This window comes from Rissa tridactyla, chromosome 2 (assembly GCF_028500815.1).
Source record: "Rissa tridactyla isolate bRisTri1 chromosome 2, bRisTri1.patW.cur.20221130, whole genome shotgun sequence".
In the NCBI taxonomy this organism is placed as follows: Eukaryota; Metazoa; Chordata; class Aves; order Charadriiformes; family Laridae; genus Rissa; species Rissa tridactyla.
In genome coordinates this window covers 65722198-65741846 of record NC_071467.1, presented here as the reverse complement: position 1 = coordinate 65741846, position 19649 = coordinate 65722198, and the positions used below count along the sequence as shown (strand labels likewise).

General features: G+C 38.8%; 1 protein-coding gene across 2 annotated transcripts in view; it reads right to left on the bottom strand.

The window, feature by feature from the left end:
- Window positions 1–19649, bottom strand: part of CARMIL1 (capping protein regulator and myosin 1 linker 1) — a 198818-nt gene that overhangs the window by 44390 nt on the left and 134779 nt on the right. For both annotated transcript variants that reach the window (XM_054190029.1, XM_054190030.1), the window contains exons 23-29: window positions 15225–15318; window positions 12859–12957; window positions 10789–10917; window positions 10401–10532; window positions 5460–5635; window positions 3284–3371; window positions 163–312 (exon numbers count right to left, since the gene is read on the bottom strand). In XM_054190029.1, the coding sequence (XP_054046004.1) occupies window positions 163–312; window positions 3284–3371; window positions 5460–5635; window positions 10401–10532; window positions 10789–10917; window positions 12859–12957; window positions 15225–15318 (868 nt within the window). The remainder of the gene's footprint in view (window positions 1–162; window positions 313–3283; window positions 3372–5459; window positions 5636–10400; window positions 10533–10788; window positions 10918–12858; window positions 12958–15224; window positions 15319–19649) is intronic.

Genomic DNA, 19649 nt, shown 5'->3' with positions numbered 1-19649 from the left:
CAACTCAGACAAAATGTTCATAAGCTAACATTTATTTTTTCTAGAAGTCAATTCCTAACTTCAGTTTCCTGATACCATGAAATTATGAAGTGATGTTTTGAAAAGCATTTTTCTTCCAGTTATTTGCATGCTTAACCAAAAGGGCTGAGGAATGTGTCTTACCATACAAGTGTCCAGATCCTCCAAACGTTCTATCTCTGTCAACTCCTCAACCGTCATCATAGAGCGTTTAGTTGGTTTTTCTTCAGCTAACTCAATTTCCATTGATTCCTGCTGTGGAAGTGGCTTGCCACGTCTAGTCAAATGGTCAGCCTGGAGAGAAGGATAAAGACAGGAACTCATCAATCAAACTGTTAAAAAGGGCAAACCAAACCCAACCAGAAAGCTTACGGAACTTAAGTGATCACAATTCCTAGAAGACCAAGTACAAAAGCAAAGCTCAGTTTTGTGTGTTAATCTTCACACAAGGTTTGTTTTGTTTTGGTTCTTTTTTTTTCATTCTTTTTTTTGAATGGAAAATTCCTTCTATCACACATTCTAAGAAGGAAGGGAGAAAGTGTAACAGGAAAAAAGAAAAGGAAAAAGGTCAGATAAAAAGCCACCCTACTTTTAACTTATTATGGTTCTTCCTCAGCGTTCGTCCTGTCTTTATTATAAAGAAAATAAAGGGGTGTAAGAGAAGCTTTGTTCTGGACTGTTTTTTGTCTGTTTGTTTGTTTTTTAATTAAATAACACAAAGACATGTATAATTTCAGTGAATATAATTTTCATAATTATTAGACGGCCAAAATTTTATCATCTGCTATTCAAAAAACAGGACAGCTTTTTTAAATACCTCAGTTCTCTTTCACTGAAGAAATAGGTAGGGGTTACCATAAAAAGAAAAAAAAATCATTATTGATAAATCTATGGGATAAGATACATTTTTTTTAAAGTATCACAGAGGAAAAACTCTTAACAATAATAAAATCCATTTTTAGACCTGCATAGCAAAAACTGTTACTAACAACGCAGAGAATGTTATATAAACCACCCTGGATTGTACTTGGAATGGAGTGGGTTCATGTTGTCAGGAAAATGATGAAATATTTTCTAGCTCTGTTGGTAACTAAAGAGAATATTAAATAACATCTCTTAAAAGCAAGCATTTGAAGATCAGCTGGCCCAAATCAGTTAGTCACAGAAGCCTTCAAAGAGGCAGCTAAGGAGAGCTGCAGTCTACTGCTTAACATCAGCACAACAACCAGTGGATTGTAATTTTTTTAACCGTCACAAAGGGTAAACAGATGACCTGAGTCAATTATAGCTCACTTAGTCCAGTGTCAGGAAAAACAACCAGAAAGCTGTTGCAGATTTATCTTTAATCACACTAAAATGGCTAGAATAATAATTAATGCTAATCATCATCACATTAGACAAACTCAGGTCTTGTCAAACAAGGGGATTTTTTTTCCAATTTGCCTCAAATGCTACTGTGTCAATGCAACATACACAGACATTTGTAGGTGGCTGAATTAGTAGTACGTGACGCTCCAATTTAAGGAGCTGGCACAGAACTCTATCAGTGCATTTAATCTTTGCTGTATTAAGAACTAGCTGCCAACTCGCCTATTGCAGCTGTCAGTTGAAGATTAACACTGACAAATTAGACAGGAGTTCCTCTACCAGCATTTTTGAGAACTGTACTCTTCAATGTTTTCATCGGTGCTATACTATCCGAAATAATCTGCAGCTAACAGAAACATAAGAGAGTTAAACAGGGAAAGGGATGTATTACTAATGCAGGCCAAAATAGATCCCCAAGTAAATAATCTCAAATCAAATGTATGGACAATCAATCCTTAGGAACTAAGCGCACTGGCAATTAGCTATGGACACAATCCTGAAAAGCAGCAAGTGTCAAGTGTCCAGAAGCCATTACTGGGAGGGAGATCTAGCAAACCCACTCCTGAAAATGAGCTGCCACTGAAACTCTGACAAGAGGAAGGAATTCTTATCTCCTTGGCTACGTAAATACGAGGAGTAAAGAATATCAGGAGAAAAACAATTTCACTCCTATAAACAGTGTTGATTAAAACATTGGAATAGTCTGTCTGGTTCTGGGGACCATAATTTTCAAAGAGGCTCTAAAAACAGCTGGCAAAAAGTGCAGAGGTTTGTTACTGAAGTGACTCAAAGGCAGGAGAAAATGACTTACTGTGCGAGAGTCAGGGTATGTCCAAGTTGTGCAATACCACCGGGCAGAGACAGCCCACTGCTGATGCCAGCTGAGCCCGCACCAGGACCAACTGGAGCTAATTAATGTGGCTGCTCACGCAGCAGGCTGATGCTGCTACATAGCTCCCGAGACCAGAGGTTGTATCTTTACACAATGCTGCTCTGTATCATGAAGACACACCCTCAAATAACCCAGTCTTTTCATTTATTTAAAAAAAAAAAAAAAAAAAAAAAGAGGGGGGAGAGTGATTTTGTTTTCTGTGTATGAGGACTTTCATAGAGAGGAAATAAAGAGAAATATATATGTTTTCCTTATCTTGTGGAGCAGACCTTTTGAATAAACTCATAACTGCAAACTTAAGTCAGAGAAATTTCAAATAGAAATGAAGAGCAATTTCAATCAGGAGAATGACCACCCAAGTGGCTTGTTAAAAAATAAAAAAGCATTGGATTCTCCTTAGAGAATTGCATTAGAAATAAAAATGTTTTTCTGTAGATACACAGTTGTTTATTTCTTCTACTCTTGATAAAGCAAGTACCTTTATAAAAAATAACTGTGCTTCCTGACAGCTCAGCACCTTCAAATAACAAACAGCATTTCCTTTCCGACATTTCTACTCCATTCTCTTCAAACTTGATACCTACATTCTGAAGTAACCTCAACATGTATTCATTCAAGGTCCCAGCAGTCTCTCTCTAAAGAATGAAATTTTACCTCTAATCTCACAAGCAACCAAACCTTAACATCTCACCAGGACAAGTACTGGCACCGTTCTTAAGTAATGACTCAATGTTGCATCCTGATGGCATTTTTAGTTTTAGATCTGATAACTGTGTAAAAGATCATAACACAAAAATATAATGCAGCCTCTTCCGAGGCTGTATCCTCCTTAAAGCAAAGAGGCAAGAGTCCCGTGATCATATTTTATATGATGTCAGTGAGGCCAATGAAAACAAGACCAATTTCAAAATAGAAGTGTGCTAAGGAGAAACTGAACAAGTTATGAATATAATAGCATTGTTAAGATACCCAGCATATTCAAATATCTACCATGCAAATACTCACCAGTTTGTGATGGCAGTGGGAAAGTGCATCCAGGATTTCATCTACAACTCGGTCAGACAGGAAAGAAGCCACTGTCAGCTTGACTTCACTGTGTGAGAGTTAAAAATGAGACAGAGAAAATTTTTATTCACGCAGGAGGATTTTGTCTTTATTACATGTTCAACAGTGCAACGATTATCCACAGTGCTGTCACTTTATTTGAAATAAAACATTAGAGGGTGTCAGGATACATGACTGCAGGTTTCAGAAATAAACTCATGAATCACACAGTAAACACAAGAGCCTCTGTACCATATTTATCCTGCTTCTAACATTTTTCTAAGAGCTGAAATGAAAACATCTGGGTAAGAGAGCTGAAGAGAAACCACATGTGAAACTCAGTTCGCCATCAAAGTTGGAGAAACACGAATCTCTGATGAATAGGATTAGGAAAGTGTTGCCTGTTTAACAGTACTGGACTGAACAACTACAATCCACTCATTTCCTCAACTCCTTTTTGCATTTGTCTGCCAGCTGAAGGACAACTGTACACTGTTATTTCTCCAGTCTTTGCCATTGCAACTTTGCTTCCTCTTTTTGCTCTAAGTAACCACTTTCTGTCTCAAGAACATCATGTCAGCCATTCCCATTACACAGATGTACGTGGAACACCGACACACCTGTACACTGAATTGAGGTGTTTCTGCTGAATTCCTATCAAGGAAATGTGTGCCTTGAATTGCTCCCTTGGGGTCCCATCTTTGGCCACAATACAAAAGGGTCAGGCTGTGGAGGGCTGCTGATTTGCAGCTGACAAGCACGTATGCCCAAGCTGCAGCCCGAAGCTCCATCTCTCCCGCCTCTACATTTTCAAGGCCAATTGCTTCAACTGACACTTGGAGCAGCAACGAACATTATTTTGTTTTAAAGTTTTTATGTGTGGAGTGAGTTGCATTGGATTAACAAAGCTATTTCTACCTGGGGCTACCACTACTGCTGCAGAAAAGCGTGGGGGAAAAGGTAGGAAACTCCCTGGAAAGGCAGTGCAATTCATAGGGAGGTAGAATGGTGGCCAAGCCATGGTAGGAAGAGAATGACAGTGAAGGGATTTCCCTCAGTTACCTACATATTAATTTCAAATAATATAAGACAGGAAGCGTGACGGTTTGGCTGCCTCACCCCACTGACAGTTGCAGCTTCTACAGGCGGAAGGGGCATTATTATTGTCTTCAGGGTCAAGATGTGTTTGATAGGACTGAAGTGAGGAAAACTCACTCCCTGAACCTTTTTAAACACTCTGAAGGCATAGCTAAAGTCTTTAACGTCTTTTCCTGCCAATTTTGCTGCACTCTGCAAAACTAATTTCTAAGTCTTACTGTTTTCCTATTCTGCAAAGATATTAGCATCACAATGCAAAATGCCATGCTTTTCCATCAAGCAGAAAGGATTCCTTAGCCAAATGATGGCAACCGCAACGGTTTAAGTACAGGTCAACCACATTATACTGCATAAATACATTCTCTGGTACACATTTAATATGAAAAAAAGATGCAGTAAAAGGTCAGGTAAAAGCCTTCTTTTTTTCCTTTTTTTTTTTTTTTTTTTTTTTTTTTTTTTTTTTTTTTTTTTTTAAGAGAGCAGACTGAAGTTGTTTAAGGTAACTGTTTCTGCTCCCTGTTTGTGGTTTCAATGTCCAGGTTTCCATTTTTTAAGTAGGTCTGTCTGCTGTGCACAACTCCCACACAAACAAAAAGGTTTAAAGTGATTGCTACAGCTACAGGGCAAGACTAAATACAAGACAGACAAAGCACTATTAACACTCAAAGCAAATAAGTGCCATTCCCTTCTATTACTGTAATTCAGTGTTACCTGAGAACATCAATAGATTTAAAAAAAAAAAAAATGTATCAATCATGAAAATGTTATTTGTGCGCCATAAGCCAAAACTCTTACAAAATAAAACAGAAAGACATGCATTAATGATCAAGTCAACATTCCTGGATATTCCAAATATTTTAATCCCCTGAACTACATACACCAGACCTGTAGGGCAATTTCCTGCTCTTTGAATGCCTTAATATGATTTCTCGTGAGTCACAAAAGCATTCCAAAAATCTTCTACTACACAAACACACATACGTGCAACTCAAAATCCAAATTCTATAACCAATTTTGTTAGATTAGTCTTTTAAAGTACCTAATTTTATTGAGGATATCAATTCCAGATTGCTCCAAGAGGACATTTTTCACAAAAGTGCGTGGGATGGAAATCTTCTCAGTGCTAGCCTCAATCAGGTCTTCACGGATGCGAGCTTTCTTCATTACATTTGGGCAAAGGTTTTCCGCTGCATCCACCATAGACTCTAGGAGCGTCTGCAGCACAGTAAGCAAAAGCTAACATCAGGTATTGAGAATTTAATTAGCTGAAAGATTACAGCATTATTCTGGTGCATAGTAGTATGATACTTTTAGACTTGTAATTTTTACAAGTTTTCTTCCTAATTTCCAATCCATTTTGCAGTCCAGCTGTAATATAAAAGGCATTTTACAAAATAAAGCTAAGGAGGAACAACATACTTTTTCAGAAAATGACCCACAACTGTGCCTGTACCACAAATCTTTCAAATATGAAACATTTACATTTCTGTGCACTTAACTGTCAGAACAACAAATTAGCTTCCCTTGTGCACCCACCGCTGCTGCCTCTGCACCCTACAGCAGCAGTGGATGCTCTGCTGCAGCTGCCTCCGCTCTAAACGGTGACCTGAATCAGCAATATTCATCAGTGCTTCAGACATTTTGTAAAAGGCATCAGTATATGAAGAAAGACGACTCATGAGAACTTGGCATGCTGTAATGGGCTGGATTATACGAGCCAAATATTAAGAAGCTACAAGCACGATTCGCAGTAGGCGTACAAACCTTTAATATACAGATCTCATTTATATACATGAAGTCCGTAGTGGACGTTAGGTGCAGTCAACAATTTTTATTCTTTTTTAATAACTGATCAAAACCCCAAACCAGGACAGAAGAAAACCATACGCACTTCAGAAACAGGACCGTGTAACACCCCAACACCCTCAAACTTTCTTTTTCTTAAAACAAGATCTCCCCTGATGATGGCAGAGAGCCAATTTCTTCCCTCTTAGACTTTCTTTTAGAAAAATCTTTCATATATACCTCAATGCTACAAAGTTACGTTATGAAGCCCCTTCCAATCGCATTAGATTTATCTCCTATCTGTGCCTGTGAGAAAAGGTAATTCTGGTTTAAATCCTGTTTCATCACCTACTGGTTTCTTTTCCAAATCCCAGCTCTGACTAGAAGGCTAAAGATCTGTCACTACAGGTGCAGGTGGGGCCTCACGGCCCCTCACATAATCATCCGTGCATGAACTTGTGTCACGAAAAGTGCAGGAGAGCTCTAATGTGCACACATAGGGATCAGCGTGAGACAAAGAAACGCTACTAGTGCCCTGTGTCACTGAACCATGTTTCCTCTAATTGCTTTCAATTTTCATATCCAAAAAGATTAGGTAGGACCACAGAAAGTATAAAACAATCAGCTGGTCATTTGGAAAACTAAATTTTAAATTCACACGGTTTTATCTACATGCTGATATATACCCTGTGTACAGTAAAACAGATTTATTTATAAACTCAAAGCAGTATTTTCTGACAAGACTGGAAACTGTCATTTGTTCAAATTCTCTCCACCTTACTGCATCTCCAGTCCCAGCAACCTAGGAAATCTGTTTTAGGTATCTTCGGAAGGCTGTTCAACCATCAGTTAATTTCCCATTTAATAACTTGTTGCAGAGATTGCAAGAGGTCAAAGCTCATAAGCATGGGATTTGAAAGCAAACTCTCTATGTCCATTCCCAGTATGAAGCGCTACTTAGAAAGGATCAGTAAGGAGATGGTTCTCTCCGACAGCTGGTCCCTCTGCACGCTGAAGCTGTCACGCTGCTGCACTCCAGTGACTGTGGGGTCTCCTTGGGCTACGGTGCTTCCAAAATGGCAGGTAGAATAGAGATACTGTCCTTGGTTCATGCTTTCACCAAAGGAAGGTGGAAAGAAGAGAGGAAGAGGAACCGGACAGAGCCCAGTTTACTGAAATGGGCCAAGTCGTCTCCAGTAAGACTTAGGATTTATAACCAAATAGAAAAATGTACTTACAAATAAAAAAATAAAAAAAAGCATATGTTTGTTTGGAATGGTATATTAGGTAAGCCTAGCTCTAACCTAGGTGCTTCTAAATTGTACAAAAATAATGAACTGCACCCCTCGAAAATTCTACGGATTTCCTTTTTCTTCCCAATCTCACTTTGCAGGTAAGTGACCTCAGGTGAACTCCATCTTATCACAGCTTTTTTCTCTTTGCATAGCCCTACCATAACTGGCAATTTTCGTATGTAGATACTGAGTAAGAAACAAACCCAATGCTACCGCATAATAATTTTAATGATTCAAAGCAGTATTTTTCAGTCTGCAGCTCTTAGCTGGCTGATTTTTAAGTGTTGATTCATGAGGACAACACAACAGCATGAAGCAGCCACAGCATACAGATAAGTCTGATCTTTACAATATTTGATTTACAGGTATGGATCGCAATCATAGAAGTTATAAAAGACTTGCTATGTTGAATCACAATTACAGTCTAAGCATGGTCTTCCAAAATGGAGCATGTGAAGAAATGCTGCCTGAAGGTGTCAGTGGGAAGCAGGAGGAAAGACTAAAATTTACCTGAAAATTAATTTTTACTCGGAATACTCAGAGAATGTGCAATTTAAAAGTTAAATAGAGTTTGGATCTCTTCTTTAAGTGCACAAATGAACATAATTTCTTCAGTGTTGGATTTCACCTGTTGATTTCACATGACTATTATCGTATCTACAGAAGACTTTCCCCACCCCTACTTCCATCCCCAAACCTTTCAGTGAGGGAAACTCACAGCTACTGATATCGACTGTGGAGGGGCAAACATTTCAGTCACAAGGCCACAAGTGCCAGTCAGCCGGCATGCGGAAAGAAGAGGAGAAGGAAGTCTGCCAACCACTAATGTCTCTTAACATTCAAGAGAAAGGTACAGTGAGTAAAAGGACTGGAGGATGATGATATCTGAAGAAAAAAAGGAACAGGTGATGGAGCCAACAAACTGTTTGCACTACGACGGAATTTAAGAGGAACAGTTCAAGCACTCCTGTCCTGACAAAAAAAATCTTCTTTTGCCTAAGTAAGCACCATCGTCTTGCCTACGATTTTCCATTGGGCCTTTGCATCTCCGGGTTCTATGTGTCCACAGTGACACCAGCAGGAGAAGACAAATGCAAGGGCCTTGCTATAATTTCTCCTTTGGCCAACTCACTCCAAGATGTTGCTTTTCCTTATTCTAACTTCTTCCTTCCCCCCACTTCCCTTCTTTAAGGTTAAAAAAAAAATAATCTTCTGTTTGCCTGAAAAGCGTTCATTGTCTTTACCCGATTTCCAAACATATCTTTCTGGTTGCTATGGAAGCTAAAAATCAAAACTCCACTTAGGGCACACAGAATGTTTTTTCCCCAGCAATCACAAAAAGAACTGTACTTATGGGAGCTCCCTTATCTATCTTCACAAATAATAAACTGCGTAAGATCTTCTGAATTGACCTAAACAAGTGGAAAACTCCCAGTCCTAATCCATATTCAACTTTTTCTCCTCCACACAAAGTACAACACCATAGAACTTAAAGGAAAACCTTTCAGCCTCGAGTGCAAAATTCATAAAAATGAGTGTTACAATATACAAAGAGCATTACGATTTTATAGTTTTTTATAAGGCACTTAAATGCCGCACAAATCAAAAGTAAATGTAAAAGTAAGAATGGCTGAGCTAAAGTGCCTTTTGCTGTAAATGTGTAAAAGCATAAATGGAAGACCCATTAACTAAGTCTTATGCCAGTAACTATAAATAACATTCAAAATGCTGAAGAGGCCTTTTTCCCCCTTCTATAAGACTCTCTAAAATGCTCAGGACTTAAATAAGTCCTTGCACAAATGGCTGACCTGACTATTCCTATCCCAATAATAGCGAATAAGCTCCGCTGGGAAGAATCTTGTGGATAAATCACATTTCTGCAGAAATTAAAAAAGTGATAAAGAGTCTTCACCTTATTTCATATAATGGGAAAAGGGAAGAAAATACTAAAAATTCAGCACCATTTTCCTCCTCATTAACTTTTTAATTTTGAAAAAGTAATTAGTAGTGTGGTATTATTATTGTTCTCCATTATATTCCCACTGACGGAAGCATTTTCATGTTGTTTCAACTGAAAGTTCAACCTTCGCTTGCAGAACAAAGCGAACACAGGCAAGGTAGCTCAGTCGTAATCTTAAGTTGATCTGAACTGCCTCAGAACCATATTCTTAAATTCATCAGCTTCTATACAGATCCTAACAGTTGCTAAAGTTTCCCCACTTTGACTTCTTCCTGGACTGATACCTTCACACGTGCTGCGTGGATGACTCTTCCTTGCTTATTATACGGTAAGATCTAACATAATTGAAGGTAGAATTTTCTGAGCAAGAGCTGGCTGAATACCCAGGTGAGAATATTTACAGATCAATGACATCTAGTTCAATGACTGAGGTTTGACAGGCAACTTGTGAAAAGATTGCCTGTAAAGCTGCCTGTAGTAATTCTTGGGGCACTCTCCATACATACAAGTTATCCAAACCAAACAGTTAAAGTGGATGTTCTGCATCAGGTTCAAAAGTAGTCACTGGGAAAAAAAAATCTGAGATGCAGTCTACAGAAAAGCAGCTTTCACTCCAGTGGGCTACCTCGAGTAGTGAGTACTTTTCCTCCAGGGCATGAGACTTAAGGGCCTAAGAAGCAACTGGTAAGTCTTCCCCTTGTAGAAGATAAAATAAAACGATAATAAACAGTATACGCTCCTTCTGCCCGCTGCAAACACTAAAGCAATTTTTTTCATTCCAACCAGGCAAGTATCCAGATAATAAGGTACAAAGTTACAAGAAACAAATAATAAAAAGATAACTTGCGTACAAATATACTGAGAAGTGAAAAAATAAAATAAGTAAAAAAATAAAAGTTGTTTCTGTATGTGAGAGATGGTAACACATCTGTTCACAGACCTTAAGTTGCTCATCCACAACCCTTGTGACTTCTCCAGCCATGGATTCCAGTGTCTCTTGAATTGGATTGGAGAGTGAACCATTCACTCCTGCCCAAGATGCTCCACCGAGGTGATACAGATTTGGTAAGAGCTGTAAGACAGAAAGAATATCTTCGGAAAGTAGGCTTGTCACTACCTGTCTTCAAATCTGGAAAAATAGGAGGAAATCTCTCTGCTAAATCAAAGTCTTTATAATTATTTTATCACTTTAAATACTACCTACAGCTGACCATCTGAAGAAAATACTTTTTTGTGACACATTGGTATTTTAGTTCCCCAAAAAGAGAAAAGCTGCAAGCACACACTGAACTGCTCTCAGTATTACCAGCACGCTGGGAAAGGCTTACTGTTTTGGAGTTCTTAGCATCCCGCATAAGCCGTTCTGCAGATTTGACATCTTCCTGTACAGCATCCACACCACAGTTTCTTAAAGAGTTGAGATGATCTTGCACTTTTACACATATTCTGTCAATCATCTACTTGAACAAAATAAACCGAAAAGATAAAGCATCAGAATGTTGGTCAAACACAAACTGAATTCAGTCCAGGTAGTTCCATCAGACCTTTCACAGAGGGATAAATTGAACTTAATCTGTATCTGCAATGCAATTCATTCAACATGCTGCGAATACAGGGCAGGTGGCACATCTGTATCCTTGCAAACCAATAAGAATGCCTGACATATAGTCAGTTTTGATTAAGTTATACGGGGCAGGGAGATATAATAGTTAAAAGTCTTTATCAGCCCACATAGGGTTCATTAGAACTGGCTATTTGACATTTTGAAGCAACATCTGAGTGCGCGTGTCATCATCACATAAAGTCAAGTTCTAGCATCTTATATCATTAGCAACGAGAATTGAAATAATTTCACAGCATGCTCCTTTCCTGCTCCACATGACTCTTCAAAGGGTTTTGGGTGTTTTTTGTTGTATAAGTACAAAAAGCTAATTAATTATTAGACAGTGGAAAGTCTCATTGGGACATCTGGACTGAAAAAAAATACACTCTAGGAACAGTAATGCAATTCCACCATACTAACTAGAGAATCTTTTCTAGCTCTCTTTTAAACCTGTTTTTTTAAAATCCATCCTTATTGGACACGATTTAATATAGAAATGAACAATTTTACTCTACTTTGAAAATAACAATGAATTACATTTACTGAAACCTGATGTGCGTGTGGTTGTTGGAGAAAAGCACAACCAAAACCACCAAGCTATAAAAAGATCTAAACTTAATTCATACGTATTAGCTTTGGGAAAAAAAAAGTCGCATTGGAATGGATAAATTACTAAAATAAAATAAAGTGATGCTGCTTTTGCAGTTTTTAGTGCCAGTACATCTTCAGGTACCATTTTCTCTGTCGCGAGGTTAGAGTATAATTTCAGGTTCCAGTAATAAAATACTGTCCCATTAAATTTAATAACACAGGTAGAAAAAGGCCACTTAGAATTGAGTTTCACCAGAAAAAATAATGCAGAGAACAGACAGGAATTTCATTGACTCAGGTGAAGAGCAAATCAGATATTTCTATCCTGTTTGCTGGAGTCTCCCATTTGCATTGGAACGCTACTCGTGCAAACAAACAGGGAAGCAAATTTAAAACAAAGGCCATAACAAGTTTTATTCTGCTTACACCACCTTGCTTCAGTGGTGTATTTGAGCTGAAAACAGCCCTGAGGGCTACTGACAAGAAATGCATCAGAGCAGAAAATGCTTGTAGTCCACCCAAGAGAAAGGAGAAAAAAAAAAAAAAAAAAACCAAACAGAACAACACATGGCATTTTGGAAACCTGGCAGAGGTTGACAAAACAGAAAAGTTTCCCAGCTTCAAGCAATATTTTGGGCTGTGTTAGACAGAAAGCCTTTTCAGCTGACCAGACTATAAAGAGGATGGAAGACTTCTACTTTCCTTTGCTCCTTCCCTCTAAGTAAACCTTCTCATGAAACCCACGGTTCTGAAGGTGTAAGGTAGATGATGACTTACTCTCTAAGGCTATTGCTCTGGTGGTATCTAAGGGCATGTTTACACGGTTGCTCAGTGCTAGGCAAAGAGACTGGAACTGACTCAAGAGCCCAGAATTGGTACAGCCTCATGATGATGCTAGCCACACTGATGAGAGCCTGCTGAAAAGTCAGACTCCTGAGCACGAAACTGTCCTGGTTCCAACAGTAGTTCACTCAGAAATAGCTCAGGTCTTTCTCTACATAGTACTACTATACATAGGACCTCCCTTCTCACAAAAGCTTTTTTTCCATCCAAAAATATCTTCATTGATAATTATTGTTTCTTGTGAAACGAAGTACCCCGCAAGGCACACCTTGCTTTAAACTATTTGGAGAGAATGCGAGAGAATTCTGTCCCCAGGCAGATTTTAGACACCAAGAAGTATCAGTAAGGAACAAGTTCTCACCTGCTGAGTGGTACTAGTGACGATGCCTTGCTGCAGCCGGTACGCTTGCTCCTGCAGGTATTTTCTGGTCTCGTGATTACGAAGCAAGTAGTTTTCTATCTAAAAAACAAAGCCAGATTAGGAAACCGATTCAACTCTTCCCATTGTAATTTGCTTTTCAATTTTGCTGTTGTATCAGAAATGGGGACTGACAGGAAAAATTGCCCAAGAATTTGTTTGTTATCTGCAAACCTTATTCTGTGTGTCTCAACACTTAATAATCACATTGGCAAATACTCATTCACTCATGGACTAGTGAAACATCATTAAACACTGTGCTTTTGCCAGTGTTTTCTGAATTAGGCTTCTGTTTTGAGCAATTTAGTAAATTACACTGACAAAGGAGTAGATCCAGGTTTGAGAAATATTTGAAGGGACTCTATCCATAAAGTGCTGTTGTAGAGACCATGATGACACAAGATAGATGATTCATTTCTTTTAGATGCATTGGGCCCGCTGTGAAGACTCAGATTCAAATAGCAAGATGGTCTGGAGAGAAGATAAAATACATAAAAGTGCCTAACTGATAGAGGATACTCAGTTCAAAAACTACTTAAGGCTAAGCAGGACATAAGTGCTCTTCAAAGACAAGTGATTCCTACCCACAGTTGCTGGTCACAGCGCACCACAACTGTCACCAGCAGAAAACACCTACCATCAGCCAGCTTAATGGCACATAGGGTAATCCCCTAACCTGGCTCTATCAAACTTAGACAAGTCAAAAAACCCTACTAGTAAACTGTTTAAGGTTCATCAAAGCTGATGGATCTGGTGTGAAAGGAAGAGAGGGGAAAAGGACAGGTAGGGCAGCCGGCAGGTTGAGGCAGAGACTATAGGGACTAATAGATCACCTCAAAACCTGCATCAGCAGCAAGAACGGGAGCAGTCTGACCACGCTCCACAGCAACGCAGGGTTTATCCAGTTTGCCCACGCTGTAAGTAAAGCGTGCTGCAAAGATAGCAGAGCTCAGGAGGCTGGCTACTACGTCCATCTGGTGCTGGACCAGGGCCAGGAGCACTCTCGCTGTACTCAAGCTGCGGTGTGCTGAAGCTTATGGACCCTCCTGAGACGTCAGTCAGTCAGTTCAGGTGTCCCTACACCGGGCATGAGAGCTTTGTCTGCGCGGGCAGGCGCTCCTGCCTGCGGGATGAGCTGCATTTGCAGCACTGCTCCCGAGACTGTTACCTTTTTTTGGAGAGAACTTCCTCGTGTTGTGTAAAGAAAGCCTGAACCACGCATATTAAAACAAACTCAGGGCCAAACAGGCTTAGCAAGTTTGAAATGAATAAAAGAAAATGCTGTTTGTACATAATGCCTAATTAACACGCAGACTTTAAATCCCTATGGCCAGAAGCTTCATGATATTTTTTTCAGAGATGCATCTACCATTCTAGATATGAACCCATCTACAATTATATTAAACAAAATATAAGAAATATGTCCATCTCCCATGATTCAGATTTTTTAAAGCAGAATGAAGATCATTTTCATGCATCAAAGAAAAAGGCGCTAACTACCAGCACTTTTCCCTGTGAGAATCACTTTACTAAAAATTTCTTTACTAATAAGGATCACAGACACTTGCTTTTTAATCAGTTATCTGTAAGAACTATTTATAAGGCTTTTACAACCTTACCCTGGCTGAAGGAAAAACTGCTCATTAAAGAGATGTGAACTGTATGCTTTCTGATTGAGCAGGAGGCTCATTTGGAGCTTGCAAGATTTACTATATTAAAACTCGGCTGGGAATTTCATAACTCATGCAAGTGGAACAGCTACAGATACCCGTTAACACCTCTTCATCCAAAAGAACATGTTGCCGCCGCTGTTTATTTAGGGCAACACAGTGTGTGAATTTTATACGTACAATATAAAACACAGGCAGTAAATGTTTTTATCCTCCCCCCAAATTAAAGAGCATCCTTTGTCTTGTACAGCACTGACTGCACTTTTTATGACAAAATAAAAAACGCGTACCAATAATTCTACGCATATGGAAATACGCACAAGCACATATGTAACAAACGTGCCATTTTTAACTCTCGCTTTCATAGTTATACATACAGCAACGCAAGGTCTAGCTTGCACTCATTTGGTTATGACTTCTTGGTACTACACCGTTGCATTCCTTCACCCTTCCCTCCAACCATTCTTTGGAATAAAAAGCCTTTCGTGCTCTTGCAGCACTTGATTACCATGTATATGTCCTCAAACAATGAATCTAGCCTAGAATTCTTACTCAACCAAGCATGAAATCACAGCCACTTAAAATCATTACTTTATTTTTAGTGATTTTATTTCTATACATTCGTGGTGTATGCAGTACCTTTTGCAGCGCCTCCTCCGTTTTCTCAGGGTTTGTTTTGAGCGCTTGGGAAGCATCATTCATTGGTATAGGCATGAATCTCAAAGTATAATTCCTAAAGAAAAATAAAAGATTTTTTAATAGTAAAAGTTAACCTAATTACTGTATCTTTTTATGAAGAATAAACTAGAAGGGAGAAATAAGATGCATCTAGCTTGTCTGTGGAATGTACTAGGAACGTATTTTTCACATTTGTAAGTGGACTAACTGGAGGCACGCATGCTCCTTTTTGCTGCTAATCCTTCTTTGTCACTAGATAGAGGTGGAGATTTTGAAAAGCAAAAAAATGCAGTTAAGTGGCCAGTACCCAGTGGCTGTCAATTAAAGGCCTAGCTGTCTTCTGCACCTTTGGGCACAAGGTTGGATTACTTTTTCCTACATCAAAACAGAACAGGGAGTGTCAGCGCCTGCTGGTAATTCTATCAGATCTAAGTCTAAATGGAAATATTCAGTAACAGATTGATAGTGACTAAGAGACTGAGTTTTGAAAATTTACTATTTAATAAATTCTTGTGTCTACAACAATTTGAAGACACTTGCTGAATTTTTAATAAAAGCTGACAAAACAAGCGTAGCATCTCCATATTGCTTTATGCAAACAATTGCTCCCTGCATTGTACTTATTTGTTTGCAAAATATTTCCGTGTATTTGTCCACCTGCTGTGATATGAGAATAAAGAGAGGGTTTTTGGTCTTGAGTCAAAATTGTATCTAAACTCTTGAGAACATAAATTGGCTAGCATGACACAGTTAAACCTAAAATGCTACATGCAGTGGTATGTCCACACACCTTCAGATTTGAATAAATGAAAACAAAAAGAGCAAGTTCTTAAAACCTGGAACGGAAATTATTCTTCCTATTTTCAATTAGCCTTAATTTTCTGCAAACATCTCTTCCTCCTCTTTCAGCTGTCTGCAAACATCCCACTGTCCGTCTGTTCCTGTTCCATCCAGAGCTACATAAATATGGTTGGAACCCTCTATTTTTGAGCCCTTTAAAGTTGACAATTTCAATTGAGTCAACTCCATTGACCTGAATGGACCCATCCCTCACTAAACGCACAAACTCCAACAGCAGACACCTTACCTACTGTGAACCTCCAAGGTTCTTTCACCTCCTCTCCCACCAGTTGCTTAGCCACATGAAACACCACTCTCTGAAGGACAGAGGTCTTTTGAACCGCCAAACACACTCATTCCTCATTGATACTAACCAACGCTTTTACCTTAAATGATAATGTAAGACTTCTGTATTTCTTCCCCAACGTAAATGTGGTGATGTATAGCTGTCAGTGGTAGGCAATTAGTTACTTGCATGGAGTCAGCAAGGTCCCTGTCCTTCCACAGTGTCCAACTGCCTACTGCATCACAGCCAGAAAATTAACTTTTCTTTCTAGTTGTCTTGTCCTTCAAAAGAACTGCACAAACTATATAGACCCTGTTATGTGTCCTCATGTAATACTCAACAGCAAATAACTGGCTGTCCACCAGCATGAGGGAAATTTTTAAATGTCAAAGATACCGGGTTCAAAGACATAATAATTACAGAACTTGCTGATTGCCTGACTGCTACCTTGCAGGTGGGGTATTTATTTAGTTAAAAAGAAACAAAGGTAGATTTCCAAGGATCTCTGCAGCTGTTTGACATTTAATACATCCCATTCATTGAAATCTATAATTGCCAACTCTCATGCTAGTAATTATATGCTAAATTCAATTTAGCCAAAGGCTTAGTGCACCTTCTCTCACACACACAGAGGAAGGAGGGGGAAATGAAAGGCAAGGAGATTTCATGGACGCACAGTCACAGAGGCAGAACTTTAGAAGACCACTACCCTAAGGACGGCTCCATACTTGGTTTCCTTCCAGACAGACAGCATTGTACTGGAATGCTACTTTATTTTCATCTAAGAATTAACCAGCTCTTATGGGCAAAAAATCAAGAATTTAAAGCTTGCTTTTCCACTTTGATCATGAGAGCAATATTTATCTTCACACTTCATTTTTCTCTGTTTCTTTTGAAGTCTAAAATATTCCTCTATTCTTCTTTTTACTAACAGTCCGCTTGTCCTTTGTAAGACAGTACATTTCTCTACCAACTCAATAATCCAGTAATTTCATAAAACATTAATACTCTCAGCAAAATACCTATATTTAAAGGATGTTAAATTTCAGACAGGTGCTGAGAGACTGGAAAGCGTGTCTCAAAAACCTCTTGTCTCTCCTTCTACAAACAGCATGTGTGACAACAGTATGGACCTACATTTCATCACGTTATTTACCTTGTAGTAACTTCTGCTCCATTCACAACATACACTCTCTGCTGCAAACCAATGATTTTACTGGCTGTTTTTTTAAAAACAGGAATACGATCATCTGTTTTGCAGGCTTGGGCATGCAAATTTCAAATCACTGCTAAGAGACGAATTTGTAGCCCTCTAACAAATCCCGGCATTTCCCATCAGATTTTAGAACTTGAGCTATTTCTTCAGTCAGTCCATACAGAAAAAATATCTTTTAGAAATTAATATGGGGCAATACTGTACAGTTCCATGACAGCGTGGGCTCTAGGTGACAAAGCACACAAGGATACGCTTATGCTCATATTAAAGTTACAGAGATACAATTCCTTGTTTAATAGCCAGGCTGAACAGGATGCCCACTGTTCTCAAGTGCTCTCCTGAACTGACGCCTGTACCAGACTCTACAGAAGATCCGCTCAGTATCTCACATCAGCTGGCTGGGACACCCCTGGGGCAACTCCTCCAGCAGCCATGCTTCTGGAATTCCCTTGCAGGAGCAACATTTTCACACAACTATAAACAGATGAAGAAAAGCTGGGAGGAGGGGAAAAGAACAATCTTCACATTATTTCAGCCTGTTTTAAAGTCTGTTACAATCCCTCCCAATTCTCCTCAGCCTCCTCATCTTACTACGAAAGCCTAGCTATCTTCTTTTTTGTCGTTTAGTATATGGCTATTTTTCTTAAGAACAAAATGAAAACAACACACATACCCCCCAGCATCTTCAGTATATTTTATTCCATTTTGAACAACAATTCTTTCCTACGGAATATTGACAGCTTCATGTATTTTTACGAAACATATGGTGGAGGATGTTCTCAATATGTCTTCAAGATGCATTGTTTGAAGGCTAATTGTTTTCAGCCAGTATTGACAGTCCCTCTCCTGCAAGTTTAAACCTTTGTTGCTTGTGGCTTATTTTGTGATATTACCAATGGCCTTAAAAATTTTAAAATGTCAGAGGAGACATAAAATGACTTCAGCTTCCGAGCTAAATAAACGAGATGTCACCTCAACAAAGGGCAACGTCACACAATTATCTGTAGCGTTTCTTTTTTTTCCACTTAAGATGATTTGCTTTTGCCTTAGAATTTCCCCCCTCCTTTCTATTTACTTATCCAAGCACTTCAGACAGAAAAGTAAAGTTGATGCTAACAAGAAAACAAGCATATTTTCCTCTCTACAGGACTTTCCCGTAAATGTACATGCTATTGCTCTCTAAAAGAGAAATGTCTGCAAGTTGACAAATAACCTCTGCAAATTATTATTCACTGCTATCAGTGGAATCACTCCAAGATGATTTGCTTAATTATACATCATTTATATAATTTCCCCCATCAGTGCAACTGAATTCATTTTGAATCCAAGTATATAAACTACAACAGTTTCATAAAACAAGTAACTTTATAAACTCTAGCCTCATGACCCCTCCAAGGTTTAAGATGCTCCCCTAAGTAGTTATACAGTTTTGCAAGACATCTTGTCTAGGAACTAGCAATTGTATGTTACCTTCACCTTCTAAAAAAAGACTTTGTTCCTGTCTGAGGGATTTAATGACGTGAAACAACTGCAACTGCTTCTTAATTTAAATCTGTAATTCTTCCCTCTTAAGAAAAGTAATAATAACATATAAAGAAATGTGATGGAGATGGAGAGAGATGAGAGTCATTTAGCATCTATCACTGGTAAGGGCTGCAACTGTGAGTAAGCTCAGGGAAGCAAAATGACCCAGACCATAGCGATTACAATAAACTGCAGTTCCTGAGATCATCACTATTGGTTTCAACTTGCTGGGGGAAAGAAAAAAAAAGTCGGACTACAAAGGCATGCTTCAGTAATTTTCTGTTATTATACACAGCTTCATTCACTGACTAGAATAGAATTTCTGCATGCTATCAACACAAGAGAATGAAGAAAAGGGAAAATATTCTCAAAATCAGAATTTTAATGCTAACAGCGGAACTCAATGGCCTTAATGCTGATAGCAGAGTATGGATGAAAGAGCCACAGAGCCTTTGCTCATCCTTTTGACGGATGGGAACTCATACATTTTCCTTTAGATTAAACACCCTGATGCTTAAAA